Below are 15,941 nucleotides of genomic sequence, written 5' to 3' on the forward strand. Positions count from 1 at the left end.
TTCATGGCTCTTCATAGGACACATGTTCACAAAATGGTGGTGTTAGCATGATCTGAGGGTGGAGTTTTCAGCCCTCTGATGTCAAAAGGGTCACTTATCAGGCATTTGTGCAGGCCTAGTTGATGGGTTGGCAGTCTCAACTGACCTGAACTGGAGAAGAGAGGGACTCTCAGATCCTGAAAAACAACTCTTAATTACTCTATTGATAAGATGGGGTCATTTGAACTGACCCTAGTAGGCCCATGGTTACAAATCCCCCCTTTTGGTTGTTCATTCTTCAGTCTTGAAGGATGTAGGGTGATGACTGCTCTAGATTCTTCCTGCTGATAAGGGCCGTAGGTTGTTCCATCTCATTGAGCCAGTCTCTTAGTAAGGTGATGATGCATGTGGGCTCCCAAAGTTAGGCCTATATAGTGTAAGCAAGTAACAAGGTATTTAGTAAGAAGCATTTCTAGAGAAACAAAAAGAAAAACAAGGCTAATTGTTGGAACAAATTATAAACCAGTTCCTGAGCCCAGGAGATAGCCAGTCAAGATTTTTAGATGTCAGGATCGAAGCAACTTTTGCAGTTTGAAATATCTCTAATGATGACATCGGGCATTCAATTATCTTTCTGAGTGGCTTACACAACAACAGGCGTGAATCTTTCTTAAATTTCTATCAAGTTGTCCAGCTTCAGTTTGCAGGGCTTCAGGAAAAAAGGTAGTTTCAGTTCTCAATGATTCCAAATGGAAAAAATTCAAAATGTTAGTTTGGAGATTTGTAGCCAGAAATTTGAGGAGAACTAGAAGAATTCAGGATCCAGTCCAGTTTACAGATCGAAAACAAAAACCTCAAAGATAATTAGGAGAACTAGAATTTAATATCCGCAAATGTGTATTATAGTTTCTCTTGAAACATAATTTTTCTCTCTAAAGTCACCCTCATTTTTACCAAAGGCAGGCAAATTAAGACTAATTGGTTTGCAGAATAAGTCTAGCTTCAATAAACTTGGCCCAAATATTTACCTAAGTACAGTAAGAATAGCAATTGATTACATAGGCTCTTTCAAATCTGCTTTGCTGGAACTTTTTATAAGGAATCTCAGATTGAACTTTAAAGGCCTCTTGAAGCCGGGAAAGCCAAGCCAAGGACTTGTCATCAGACTCAGCCTGCAATACCTATAGATTTGGGTGAATTACTCTTTCCTCTTGAGGTTCCTCAAAATATTCTGAGGGAGTTGGCCCCGTGGCTTAGCGGTTAAGTGCACGCACTCCACTACTGGCAGCCCGGGTTCGGATCCTGGGCATGCACTGATGAACCGCTTGTCCTGCCATGCTGAGGCAGCGTCCCACATACAGCAACTAGCAGGATGTGCAACTATGACATACAACTATCTACTGGGGCTTTGGGGAGAAAAAGAGGAAAAAAGGAGGAGGATTGCCAATAGATGTTAGCTCAGGGCCGGTCTTCCTCAGCAAAAAAGAGGAGGATTGGCTTGGATGTTAGCTCAGGGCTGATCTTCCTCACAAAACAAACAAAAAAATATCCTGAGGGATATTTTGCACCTGCCAGGGAAGTGACCTTCTTTATTCACCTGATAAGGTTGATGAGAACCCTGTAAGCAAGGTACCAGGCACAGCTTTGTTTCATAAGGTCAATCTTTGTTCCTCAAAGCTGTCTGAGTCTATGCACGTTTTTCTCAAATATGACATTCCACTCAAAGCTTTGGTAATATAACCAATGTTTCCAATTGTGTCTTGTTATAAGATCAGACTCTTATTGAACTATGCAAATAACTGTATTGCCATGAAAATAAGAATACTCACTCATCAAGAGTTTCCAAATTGTGGAGGGATCAGGTAGGGAGAAAAAGATAGATGTTTCAATTCTGCTTACAAAGATGTAATTTACCAAATTGCTATAAGTCATAGTTAGCTTAAGAGAAAAGAGAAAAGCTTTCCTTAAGTCTGGAAAAACAAAACATTAAAAATCAGCAATATCTTGGGCTGGCCCTGTGGCTCAGCGGTTAAGTGCATGCACTCCGCTACTGGTGGCCCGGGTTCGGATCCCGGGTGTGCACCGACGCACCACTTCTCCGGCCATGCTGAGGCTGCGTCCCACATACAGCAACTAGAAGGATGTGCAACTATGACATACAACTATCTACTGGGGCTTTGGGGAAAAAAAAGGAGGAGGATTGGCAATAGATGTTAGCTCAGAGCCAGTCTTCCTCAGCAAAAAGAGGAGGATTATCATGGATGTTAGCTCAGGGCTGATCTTCCTCACAAAAAAAATAAATCGGCAATATCTCAAATGAAAAGTCATAAAAATTATAATCATCTTCATCAGCTCATTCAGTTCCATGTAATTGATTAAAAATTTACCAAATATATTATGTTAGCTTGAAAAACATTTGAGTTAGTTTCTATTACATTTAGAAATAATTCATATAAGCACTTACTTAAAGCCAGTTGAATAGAGCTCTTTTAGAAATTATATCATCCAGAGGTAAAATAATATACATATATAGCATACATATAGGCACACGTACACAAAGACTCCACAGCTCTTGTTTTAAAATTAACGCCATGAATCAGGTACAGTGATATAAGGCTCGCTAGTTATGAAAGAATAATTGAATCCAAATTTTGTTTTAAGCTTTTTCTACTAGTATTTGTGGAGAAGACACTCAAGATGCTAGATTTTGGGTGAGGGTACTCTTATGGCTGTTTTTCTTTGCTTTTTTTGTTTTGTTGCAAAAAGAAAAAATTAAGTTATAAAAGGTACGCAAAAGAAAAGCCTATTAGGTCACGGCTTTACAGACACCCCAGTAATCTACCTTTGAAGGAGGGCCCCAAATGAGCTCTTCCTAGAGTTAACGAGACTCAGAGATTTTCTGGAAAACTGCTACGTTAAAGATTACTGGAATTGTTCAATACTGCCAGGTATAATAACTGTTTGTCCCAGCTGAAACCTGACAAGATATTTGAAAGGTTTTAGCAACTTAAAATCAGAAATTTGGCCAAAATGGAAGCTGATATTCAGAGCCTTATAGGATTTTTTCCCAGGCTTTCTTCCCTAAGTTAAAATAAAACTAAGTGCCTAGAGGGAAAGAAGCAAATTAGGGATGATGTAGTTGGACAGGTAGATCAACCTATAATGTCATTTAAGTTACAACCCAATTTTTGAGGAATTAAGAGCAACTGTCCTTAGAAAAATCCTTGCAAGACTGGAAATGCAGCACTAGAGGCAGTTCAGATTCCACCCACTTCCCTTTTTTCAAAAAGCTTGTAACCTCTCTGGGAACTGTTATCTAGCTCATCATCAATTCCTAAGACTGAAGAAAAAAAAGAAACATCATATGTCATTATGTAATTGCAAAATAAAACACTGAGACCACACTACACACTTGTTAGAATAGCCCAAATCCAAAACACTGACAACACTAAATGCAAGGATGTAGAGCAACAGGAACTCTCATTCATTGCTGATGGGAATACAAAATAGTACAGCCACTATGGAAGACAGTTTGGCAATTTCTAATAAAAGCTAAACGTGCTCTTACCATTCAATCCATTCAGTTCAATCAATCCCACTCCTAGGTATTTACACAAATGAGTTGAAAACATGTCCACACAAAAACCTGCACACAGATGTTTATAGCAGCTTTATTCATAATTGCCAAAACTTGGAAACAACCAAGATGCCCTTCAGTAGGTGAATGGATAAATAAATTGTGGTACATCCAGACAATGGAATACAGTTGTCCCTCAGTATCCTTGGGGGATTGGTTCCAGGACCCCCTGTGGATACCAAAATCCATGGATGCTCAAGTCCCTTATATAAAATAGGGTAGTATTTGCATTTAACCTATGCACTTCCTCCTGTATACTTTAAGTCATCGCTAGGTTACTTATAATACCTAATACAATGCAAATGCTATGTAAATAGTTGTTATACTGCACTGTTTAGGGAATAATGACAAGAAAAAGGTCTGTACATGTTCAGGCCTTTTAATCCACGGTTGGTTGAATCCACAGATATGGAGGGCTGATTGTTTTATTCAGTGCTAAAAAGAAATGAGCTATCAAGCCGTGAAAAGACATGGAAGAACCTTAAATGGATATTACTAAGTGAAAGAAGCCAATCTAAAAAGGCTATATGCTAAATGATTCCAACGATATGACATTTGGAAAAGCAAAACTATGGAAACAATAAAGACATTAGTGGTTGCCGGGGGTGGGATGAGAGGGAGGGATGAAAAGGTGGAAAACAGAGGATTTTTAGGGCAGTGTAACTATTCTATACGATACTATAATGGTGGACACATGTCATTATACATTTGCCAAAACTCATAGAATGTACAACACAAAGAGTGAACCCTAATGTAAGCTACGGACTTTGGGTGATAATGACATGTCAATGTAGGTTCACAGATTATAACAAATGTACCACTCTGGTGGGAGATGTGGATAGTCAGTGGAGGCTGTGCATGTGTGGGGTCAGAGGGTGTATGGGAACCCTCTGTACTTTCTGCTCAATTTTGCTGTGAACCTAAACCTGCTCTAAAAAATAAAGTCTATTTTAGAAAGATGCTTTTAGTTCATCTTTATTTTTGAAGGAAATTTTCACTGATCATAGAATTCTAGGTTAACAGTTTTTTTCTGGCATTTTGAAAATACCATTCTGCTGTCACCAGGCTTCCATTTTTTGCTGTTGAGAAATCAGCTCTCAGTCTAATTGTATTTCCTTTGTAGGTAATCTATCTTTTCTCTCTGGCTACTCTTAAGATTTTTTTCTTTTTTGGTGTCCTAGGTTTCTACTAGGATGTATCCAGGTATGGGTTTTTTTAATTTATCCTACTTGGAATTACTAGATGTCCTGAATCCATGAATTGGTGTTTTCATCCATACCAGACAATTCTCAGCCCTTATCTCCTCAGATATTGCTTCTTCCCCATTCTCTTTGCTCTCTCTTTCTAGAACTCTGATTAGATACATGTTGGATGTTCTCGTTTTATCCTCCATATCTCCTATGGCTTCCTCATATGGGTATGGGGGAATCCAGGAAAGATTTTTGAGCAGAGGAATGGCCTGCTCAGCTCTGTTTTAGTAAGATCACACTGACAATAGCGTTGAGAATGGATTGGAGAGTAGAGGAATGGGAAGACCCATCAGGAAGCTGTCTGGCATTTCCCTTGGCCTTTGTATGGGGTCACCCAAAACAGGGAGATTTCTCAGTGAGATATATTCACCCAGGACTTGGGCCCTCCTCACAGGGCCCACAGAGGAGTGAAGCTGCTGGCTCTAGGGTTGGGCACACATCAGGGTGCCACAAGGTTCGCCAGAGGCTGTTTTGTGTGAATGTCCATGCTTCACTGTGTCAGGAAGGCGCCAGGGCCTCCTGAGTTGGTTTTTCTACACGTGTCAGCACTTTGTCAGATGTGCAGACTGCTGTTGCCATCTTCTGTGGGTTCCTAAAATAGAGGGGACATGTGATCTCTCTGCTCCTCATGGAGGTGCACCTCTGCATCAACCCAGATACCAAAGGAAAATATTTCCTTTCAGTGTGTATTATGGACTGAATTCTATTTTCCAAAAATTTGTATTTTGAAGCCTTAACCCCTAGTACCTCAGAATGTGACAGTATTTGGAGATAGGGCTTTAAAGAGGTAAGTTAAAAGGAGGCCATTAGCGTGAGCTTTAATCCAATATGCCTGGTGTCCTTATAAGAAGAGGAGATTAGTCCATATGGAGAGATACCAGGGATGCACACACACAAAGGGAGAGGACACAACAAGAAGGCAGCCGTCTGCAAGCCAAGGAGAGAGGCTTCAGAGGAAAGCAACCCTGCCGGTGCCTTGACCTTGGACATCCAGCCTCCAGAATTGTGAGAAAATAAATTTCTGTTGTTTAAGCCACCCAATCTGTGGTATTTTTGTCATGGCAGCCTTAGCAAATTAAAGGTGTACTTTGTTTCATTGCACTTCACAGATATTGAGTTTTTTACATGATGCTCCACCAGCAACAAGATTACGACTCACTGAAGGCTCAGATGATGGTTAACATTTTTTAGAAATATTTTTTAATTAAGGTATGTACATTGTTTTTTTAGACATAATGCTATTGCACACTTAATAGACTACAATATAGTGTAAACATAACTTTTATATGCACTGGAAAACTGAAAAAATTTGTGTGGCTCACTTTATTGCAATATTTGCTTATTGCAGTGGTATGGAAAAGAACACATAATATCTGCGAGGTATGACTGTAATACAGTGTGCACCTTACTTCAACTGTGTTACCACCTGGCTAGTTCATCAGCAGGACTGGACTGGGCTTGGGGAAATTGCTCTTTGAAGGCCCTGCAGGAAGTTTTGCAGTTATACAATAGTGGTGAGGGATGGGGTCTTCTCCGTGTGCAAGTGGCCAGATCAGATGGCTCCATCTCAGTGCTTTCTTTAGATTTCAGAGGCATCTAAGCCATTTCCTCCTGGTGCTCTGAGCATTGATTTCTCTGCTCAGAAGTGGCTAATCACATGGAAATTTTTGGCTTCGGTACTTGACTCTGTGCAAAAGTGTTTGAAGGAAGATTGCTTAACAAGCACCTGCCCAGGTTGCCTGAGTATCTGTGGTGTATCACTTGGTTCCTGGTTTGGGATGACTGAGATTTATGGGATGATATAAGAGTGGTCCAGTTTATTAGGGACCAGTTGTCAGTTTGCTGGCCACAGCCCTGAGCATTTCGCATTGAAGCTGTTGATTATGTTGGCTCTCACAGGCTTATTTCAGAAAGGGGCCGGGTCTGTTCTCAAGGAAAGCAAGTTTTCTTGGTTTCTGGTAACAACCATAGCACTGGCTACAGAGATAAGTAAAATATGGGTGCAGTGACTATGAGTGAATTGAATGAGTTTCCTGTCTCTGCATATCTAGTCTTATGGACCTGGATTAGCCTCCTCTACTTACTCACTGGGTCAGGTGGACAGATTGGAAGAAAACAGACCTCATGATCTAGTAAACTGATAGACAAGGTCAAAACCAAAGAAACATGCCTGTACCTCCTCTAACCCACAATGAAATGCAAAGACAGGCAGCAAAGATAGAATTCTATAAAGAAGTACATTCTGTCTTTACCATGCTTGCTTTCCACCCTTGCTCTCCCTCCTTTCTTCCTCTTGCAGACACTTAAGGGTGCCACTAACTGTGCTGAGCACCACAAATAGCCTGGTCAACCATCTTATCTACTTCATTTATTTCTTTTCTTTCTTTCTTTTGTGTGTGTATGTGTGTGTGTGAGAAGAAGATTGGCCCTGAGCTAATATCTGTTGCCAATCTTCCTCTTTTTGCTTGAGGAAGATTGTCCCTGAGCTAACATCTGTGCCAATCTTCCTCTACTTTGTATGTGGGTTGCCACCACAGCATGGCCTGATGGGTGGCACATAGGTCCATGCCTGGGATCCAAACCCATGAACCCCGGGCCACCAAAGCAGAGTGTGCAAACTTAACCACGTGACACCAGGCTGGCCCCTCACTGATTTCTTAAAGCAAAAAGAATAAGACTTCCTCAGAAATTATGGGAGGTTCTGGAATGAGACATACCAGGGTTTGAATTCCAGCTGTATCACGTTTTAGCTGTGTGACTTTGGTCAAAAATTTCAACTCTGAGCCTTTGATTCCATATCATAAAAAAGGAATAATACTATCTCACATTGGCTTGTGATGAGAATTAATTGAGATAGTGATATAAAGTGTCTAGGAAAGTCCTAGCCCATAGTAGGGAGTCAGTAAACAGTAGTTTGGTCCCCTCCCTCAGCAAAACACTGGAACATTGTGAACATTTGTTGAGGGCCTATTGTGTTAGATATTAGTGGTATTCTCCAATGTTTCTGATTCTCCTCTCTTTCTGGCTACATGGGAGAATTGTATTTCCTCTGCCTCTTGAAGTTATTCATGGCAGTATGACTTGCTCTAACCAATGTGATGTGAGAGGAAATATTTAAGAATTCATGTGTGACTGTCCATGACTCTTGTTCTCTGCCAAGGGAATTACAAAAGCAGTTGTTGACATGGAGGCACCATAAGACGGAAGCATCCTGGAATGCTGAGCCAACACATGGAGGACAGCTTCTCTGAAGGTTGCCCAGAATCACATCCACAGTAGACTCTATGTGATTAAGAAACAAACTCTTTTTTATGTCCTGCCACTGGGATTCAAGGATTATTTGTTACTGCAGCATCACCTAGACTATTCTGAGTAATACATATACAGAGATATATAAGATGGATCTGAAAACACGGCAATTTAAGAACAAGAGCTCTACATGAAAACATGTTCAACATCACTAGTTATTAGGGAAATGCAAATCAAAACTACAGTGAGATATCACCTCACACCTGTCAGAATGGTTCTAATTAACAAGACAAGAAATAACAAGTGTTGGAGAGGATGTGGAGAGAAGAGAACCCTCATACACTGCTGGTGGGAATATAAACTGGTGCAACCACTCTGGTAAACAGTATGATATTCCTCAAAAAATTAAAAATGGAAATACCATATGATCCAGCTATTCTACTACTGACTATTTATCCGAAGAACATGAAATCAATAATTTAAAAAGATATTTGCACCTCTTTGTTCATCGCAGCATTATTCACAATAGCCAAGACTTGGAAGCAACTCAAGTGCCCATCAACGGATGAATAGATAAAGAAGATGTGGTATATACAGTGGAAAACTACTCAGCCATAAAAAAGACAAAATTGTGCCCTTTGTGACAACATGGATGGACCTTGAGAGTATTGTGCTATGCAAAATAAGTCAGACAGAGAAAGACAAGCACCGTATGATTTCGCTCATATGTGGAAGATAAACAAACAAGCAAACACATAGGTAAGGAGAACAGATTGGTGGTTACCAGAGGGGAAGGGGGACGGGAGGAGGTGAAAGGTGTAAAGGGGCACATATGTATGGTGATGGATAAAAACTAGGCTATTCGTGGTGAATGCTATGCAGTCTACACAGAAACTGAAATATAATAATGTACACCTGAAATTTACACAACGTTATAAGCCAATATGACCTCAATAAAATAAAATGAAAATATAAACAAGAGCTCTGATAGAGGAATGTTCAAAGTAATGCAGGACACTGAGAATAGAGCAATTAATACTGCTGGGCTAGGCAGGGAAAGAATAAAGAGGAGATAGCATTTGAGCTGGACTGTGAGAGCCAAGAGAGAGGGATGAATGAAAACATCTCAAGGGTAGTTACATGTTCCCTGTCTGGGAAAAGACAGATGTACTGAGATAGGGTGGGCAAAGGCACAGAGGTGTGAATATTCATGTCGTATTCTGGGAGTAATAACAGCTAGCATTCCCTACAGAACATCTCTCTAGTTAATGTTTTCCAGGTAGAACATTTCTTCATAGAGCATATGTGTCTTTCAATACAATGCTTTTCTACCAATATTTACATAGGAAAAATATTATATTTATGTCTTTCAAACTCGATGCATTTTTTGTGCGTGTGTGAGGAAGATCAGCCTTGAGCTAATATCCATACCAATCCTCCTCTTTTTGCTGAGGAAGATTGGCCCTGGGCTAACATCCGTGCCCATCTTCCTCCACTTTATATGAGACGCTGCCACAGCATGGCCTGACAAGCAGTGCCTCGGTGCACGCCCAGGATCCGAATCCAGGCCGCCAACAGCAGAGTGTGCGCACTTAACCGCTATGCCATGGGGCCGGCGCCTCCATGCATTTTTAACACAGTGATGAGGGGAGCTCGACAGAGAAAGTCTAGATTCGCTCCGAATGTAATTAGTAGCAATCAAAGTCCACAAAAGACAATTGGAAAGGCTGTGAATGTCAACCAAGGGGACATGTAGCATGTTATACAGACAAAGCAGACATATTAATTGTTTATTGATCAAGAAGTACTGTTTTAAATATTTTACATCTTTATTTTACCACAATTTATTAAATAAATAAATACCAAAAAAAATTAAAAAATATTTTACAACCTAACATGTTAGCTTGTTGCTTATATACAGGCATTTTACTGTGTTTTATGTCTTGGAAAATTGGTTGAGGATTTTAGATTGAGATGTAATGCACTAAAAATTTTCACATTTAAAATAATGGGAATGAGGCTCCTGGTTAGTGTTTTCTTCCAAACAATGTTAAGTGAGAGGTGCTTGTATTTCTCTATGGCAGGGCTTGGAGGGGGCAGAGATATGACCTGTGAAAGAGACTGGACCTGAGATGGTAGTGAGCTAGAGGTTTTTATGCTCAGTAGTGACATGTGGACATGACTGTATTTTATGAGCAGTCCTGACTTGACAGGCAAAGGGAGGAGTCTGAAGTAGGGAGCTGGTGATGACTGAGTCTAGTTGAGAGGCAAGAGCCTCAACTGAGGCAGTGGGGATGGAGAGGGAGAATTGGAGAGACATTTCAGAGGCTAAATGGTGGATGGAAGGGCACAGAGGGTACAAATCAGGGAGTTGTCCCAAAAGGTGTTGCGGAGGTAGTCATGGTTATATTAGCCAAGATAGGGAACCTCAAAGGAAGAGGAGAAAGCAGGAGCAGCAGCAGCAGGTTTTGGGGGATACGGAGGGCTGACAGTGACTCTGGGTTTGGATGCATTATGTTGAGGTGTTCTCTTGGAAGGTTCCTCTGTGTTCCTCCAAAAACCAGCCTAATAGCTCACACTGGCTCCTTCCACTGGACAATAACAATGACATCACTAAGGTAGAGTGGAAATAGGTGCTCTGTTATCGGGATAAGATTTTGAGAGGAAAAGCAAGAGTCATGAAAGTATTCCTATGACCTGGAGCCTGCCAAATCTCTCTCTTCTGGTGCCCTGAGTTCTGGAGCCCCACAGTAGTCAGGTGTGGGTGAGGGGGCAGTTGATGTGACTTGCAGGAATCCCACTCCCTTTGGCCAGGGGCCATCAGGATGGCTTTGCTTCTATAGGGAAAGTAGAATCAGCTGCAGAATCATAGTTTCTGCCTTAAAAATCCTTGGTATGTCTAAGAAGTCCCATTTCAGTTAGTTGCATACAGCCCTGATTGCTTTTAGCTCCTCTGAGACTTGGTGGATTGGTAAGAGTTCATTAGAGGAACTTTAGATAGGATGTCCCAGTCTTTGGTTTGTTTTTGTTTGTTTGTTTTGTGGTGAGGAAGGTCAGCCCTGAGCTAACATCTGTTGCCAATCTTCCTCTATTTTGTATATGGGACGCCGCCACGACAGGGCTTGATGAGCAGTGCATACGTCCACGCCTGGGATCCGAACCTGCAAACTCTGGGCCGCCAAAGCGGAGTGCGCGATCTTAAGCACTACACCACTGGGCCAGCACCAGGATGTTCCAGTCTTAAATCCACATTAACTATATTGGAACTTGATAACGAAGTGGGAAAATGACCTTTTTTGAGAGAGAATATAAGTCTACATGGGCAGGGAATTTTGTCTGTTTTATTCACTGATGGATCCTAGTCCCTAAAATAGTCCTGGAACATATGAGAGCTCAATAAATATTTGCTGAACTGAGTTAAATTGATATTCAGCCTCTTCGCGGATTCAGTTTCCTGTTTACTGTCAGTTTCTAGAGCAGTCAGCATGGTGGTGTGCTGACCTATTTTCTTCTTCATTCGCTCAGCTCCAGCTCTTGGGGCATGGTGGGTGCCCTCATTAGGGGCCTGGGCCACGGCAGAGTGCTCACCACCATGCTGGGGTTTGTGCTGGAAGGAAAACACATCTTCTTACACAGAAGAAATTGCATTCTCCCACCTGGGATCCTGTGTCTGACTGCTCTGGCCCCACTCCTCTGCCCAGAAACAGTAGGAGCGGTTGCTTCACGCAAGCGGTTGAGCGCGATGCATGCAATCCATACAGACAATGCCCAGGGTAATGGCACCCATTTGTAAGGACTTCCAGCTCACACCCACGGCTGTATCCCAGCACACAGTGTAGGGCCTGTGATCAGTAAATGAAGGAAGGAATCAGTGGCATTGCTGAATAGTGTTACTAGGTCTCTCCTCCAGGTCTCAGTTTTTTGTTTCTGTGTTTTTTTGTGAGGAGATCAGCCCTGTGCTAACATCTGCCAATCCTCCTCTTTTTTTTGCCGAGGAAGACTGGCCCTGGGCTAACATCCGTGCCCATCTTCCTCCACTTTATATGGGACGCTGCCACAGCATGGCTTGCCAAGCAGTGCGTCGGTGCGCACCCGGGATCCGAACCAGTGAACCCTGGGCCGCCGCAGCAGAGCGCGCACACTTAACTGCTTGCGCAACCGAGCCGGCCCCAGGTCTCAGTTTTAAAATATAAAGAACATGTTTTATGGATCCTTGAAAATTTTTCTCTAGCAGAAGAACCTCCAATTGCGGTACTGAGAGTCATAAGCAGGCCTGATGCTGCTCTGCCCCTGGAAATACAGGATGGTGGGCACGTCTAGGACTCAGCCTTCCCAATACAACTGCCTACTAGCACTTCTCTGCTCCTTTTGTTATGCCACAATGTCCCGTGAGGTGAGAACTCCCCCAAATCACAGTGCTCTGGGCTCCGCAAAGAGGGTTCCTGGCTCCTTCCCTGAACTAACAGTGGGATTAGTCTGCCAAATTCTTCTCATAGGCTGTGAAGAGACTTAGTGACAGATACCTACACTGCCCTCCTCCGAGGGGAAGCCTTGAAATTCATTTTAATTCTATGATCAGTCCTAGAAGGCCCTTTCATTCATTCATACATTCATTCATTGATTTACTCATGCATTCATCACCTACCATTTAACTTGCACCATCCTAGGTTCTGGATATATCGTGGAGAGGAAACCAGGCTCAGCCCCTGCCCGTGTCCCTGCTGCCCACTAAGTCCGGCTGCATCACTTCCACCCATGGTATGCCAGGCAACCCTGTGACATCTGCCACCAGGGAGATGGCCATGCTCAGCTGGCACACATGCAGACCCTCCCTCCAAACTCGGCATGTTCTCACACAGCCTGTGCTCACTTCAAGAGTAAGAGACAAAGGTCAGCAACAAATTGAACCAGAATTGTCTATTTTAATTTTATTGTAACATAGCCTAACATGAAATAAATATTAAATTTCCAAATTCTTAATCATTTCATAAATAATAAGTTAACAGACATTTTACAGAATGTTACATTAAATAAGATAAAAGCATATATCTGTTTTGCCTTGAGCGAGCCGGAAGAAAATACTTAAAAATGATTCTGCTATCTGAAATATATCTCAAATATTTTATTTCTATGCTTTCTGCCTGTGTGAAGCGGGAAAGTAGCAGTATCCCTAAAATATTTACTTTGCCTCTGAAGTTTAATTACACTGAACATTAAGACTGCACCCTTGATTGGCCCTCATTCTCATTGCAATAAAACATCCTCTCCTCCTCCAACATCTTTGACTACAATAAGCCAGTTTAGTCTGAACTTTCCGTGGTCCACTCAGTGTTTATTACGCCAAGAAACACTTGCAGGTAGTCTAGGAATTGTTTTACTCTCCATCTTTCTCCTCCACACTTTTTCTGTGAAAAGAACAAAGAAAAGGTGCTATAGGAAACTGTCAATTCCTGTAAAAATACGGACAGCCAGACAAATATACTTAAGTTTCTGCTAAATGTTTTTAACTTACTTTTTGGAGGTCTATGTATTCTTTTATTAAAGACAAATTTTGGAATAGTTTTTCCACACCATCCGCTTGTGCAGTTTGATTCTTCAATGTGTCTATCCCCTGAAAGATTTCTTCAATGCATAGCTGGTGCTAAATGAGGAAGATTTTTAAAAATGTGAATAGTCAAAACAGGGCATAAAAATTTGGTCGAAAAAGTTAGACTTTGTTTTGTGGTATTTACATGAGTTCCCTTCTCCAAAGAGTATTTTGACTTGTTACTTTTCCAGGTGGTAAACCACCTCATGCTGAGATATAATTTCCAAAAGTAAATGAAGTTTATATAATTACTGAGGAGTTTTATAAATGATACAAATTAAGTACTTAACCAAAAATAAAATGTTTAGGAAGTGTAATGCAACTACGTTACTGATTGACCTCACATCAGAGTTTCCTTTTCTAGTTTTAGCTGGTATAATCTATTTAGGCTAATTAACTCATATGTTTTACATTTTAATATGACCATGACATACTACAAATGTATATAATTCCATTACATAGCCATAGTCATTTAAATATGTGGAAATGACTATTATGATAGGGCATTCATTGTATATTTTAATGTCTACTGACCATGATTCTAAAAATATCACTGTAAGTTGCTAATACTTTAAGAAAGACACTCAGGTGAGGAAAGCCATAGACAGAGTTGAATGGAGACTAGGAGGCATCTCTCACTCAGTGTGGAATTCTTCTGGAAAGAATGCCTGACACGAGATTCTTTGAGACGGAAAACTCACAACATCAACAAAGGGCATGATCTACTTGTTGTATAGTCATTCCTAATATTTATAAGTACATATATTCACATCCACACACATAAAAAGAAAATAGAGAAAATTAAATAGTTCCAATGATAACTAATGATTTGTAGTTTAAGTATGAAATTTAATTGTTCATGCAATCACTTTATTGAATCATAATTTAACTTACATTTTTATGTTCAGGAGTAGGAATCATCAGGTTCTGAAAAGGAAAGGAAATACATTCATTTTTAAAGCACTCTAGCACTCATAACTTTTAATAAAAAGCTTGCTAGTGATATGGTTATCAATTATATATACTAACATTCTTACAATTACATTAATAACAGATCTTTAAAAATTAATCACCACAAATGATTACCTATTCATTTTAAAGACTGTAGGAATCAAAAAGAAAATTACCCCATCGCCTATCAGCAGAGTTCGATGAGTGGAGAGCAGTGTCAAGGTCTCTGCCACCAGTCTATTCATGGGACTTTCTACAGCAATGACACAAACGTAGGCAGCTCCAAAAGCTAGCACACTCAAATGCAGAAGCATTCTCATGGTTCTGCAATGTTCAGCGTTTGCCTTGGGCAAAGTGCATAGTATGAGATTGCATCCCCAGACAATTTATTCTCTCTTTGAGGAAATGAATAATTTCTAACAATCAGATAGAGAATGCTTAATAATGGCATATCAGGAAAGTAAATGTTTCCAATGCCTTGTATCTTAACAAATAATTTTACTTTTATCTTTTAATAATAATAAAAATCTCTATTTTTCCCCCTTTAAAAACATTTCCTATTACAAAAGAAAATCTTAGGCTGACACATCATTGCCCCACATTTACATTTCTTAAAGTTCAGAAGATTGAATTTCCTCTTAAAAGATGTGTATAAAAAGGAGAAGTATAATATAAACCACTAAATAGGATTTTATGTTAAAATACGTAAATATTGGGAATGGTTTTTCTTTTCAGGTCGGTTAAATTCTATCATGGTTGTAGCTGGATTGATCTGTCTTTAAAGGAATTAAAAGTACTGGTGGGAAGATGGTGATTAGAGCAGAGACCATCAAAACTTAGCAGGGTCAAGTTGTGTTCATTGGGATCTCGATTAGGATCCTTTCTGTTGCCAGTGACCAAAAACCTAACCCAAACTGGTTGAAGCCAGACAGGGAATTTATTAGCTCATATAACCAAATGGTTGAGGGTGGAGGCTCCTTTATATCTTGCTTGCCTCAGTGACTCTTCCTTGGCTGCATTCTCAGGCAGCTCTCCCACTGTGGTCTCAAGGTGATGTCAAAACTCCTGGATCCATATGTATTCTGTTCATGAGCAGCAGGAGAAAGCAAATTGTGCTTTTCTGGTTGCTCAATCAGAAGTCCTAGAATTTGGCCTCCTTGTGACAAGGGATCACATGTTCATCCTTGAACTGTGGCCAGAGGTATGAGATATATTGATTGGCTCTCCCTGGAGCTGGAGGTGGGCTTCATCTCATCCAAACTGCATACCTGAAAAATTAGGAGTCCTA

At 40.7% G+C, this 15,941-nt stretch overlaps 1 protein-coding gene across 1 annotated transcript; it reads right to left on the bottom strand.

The window, feature by feature from the left end:
* Positions 1-13,415: 13,415 nt before the first annotated feature.
* On the bottom strand, positions 13,416-14,973 carry IL5 (interleukin 5). The gene is made up of 4 exons (XM_058548740.1): positions 14,830-14,973; positions 14,597-14,629; positions 13,628-13,756; positions 13,416-13,520 (listed from the first exon to the last, which is right to left on the bottom strand). Exons 1-4 carry the CDS (start codon positions 14,971-14,973, stop codon positions 13,416-13,418), a joined length of 411 nt encoding a protein of 136 aa, XP_058404723.1.
* Between the last annotated feature and the right edge of the window lie 968 nt (positions 14,974-15,941).

Source organism: Diceros bicornis, chromosome 1 (assembly GCF_020826845.1).
Source record: "Diceros bicornis minor isolate mBicDic1 chromosome 1, mDicBic1.mat.cur, whole genome shotgun sequence".
Lineage (NCBI taxonomy): Eukaryota > Metazoa > Chordata > Mammalia > Perissodactyla > Rhinocerotidae > Diceros > Diceros bicornis.

What these genes read in the sequence shown, in the direction of transcription:
- IL5 (XM_058548740.1), bottom strand. Translation starts at nt 14,973, where the DNA reads ATGAGAATGCTTCTGCATTTGAGTGTGCTAGCTTTTGGAGCTGCCTAC. An exon ending in CTCTGCTGATAGGCGATGGG is followed by an intron (nt 14,630 to 14,829) that starts GTAATTTTCTTT and finishes TTTCCTTTTCAG; the next exon opens with AACCTGATGATTCCTACTCC. An exon ending in AATACATAGACCTCCAAAAA is followed by an intron (nt 13,521 to 13,627) that starts GTAAGTTAAAAA and finishes TTCTTTTCACAG; the next exon opens with AAAAAGTGTGGAGGAGAAAG.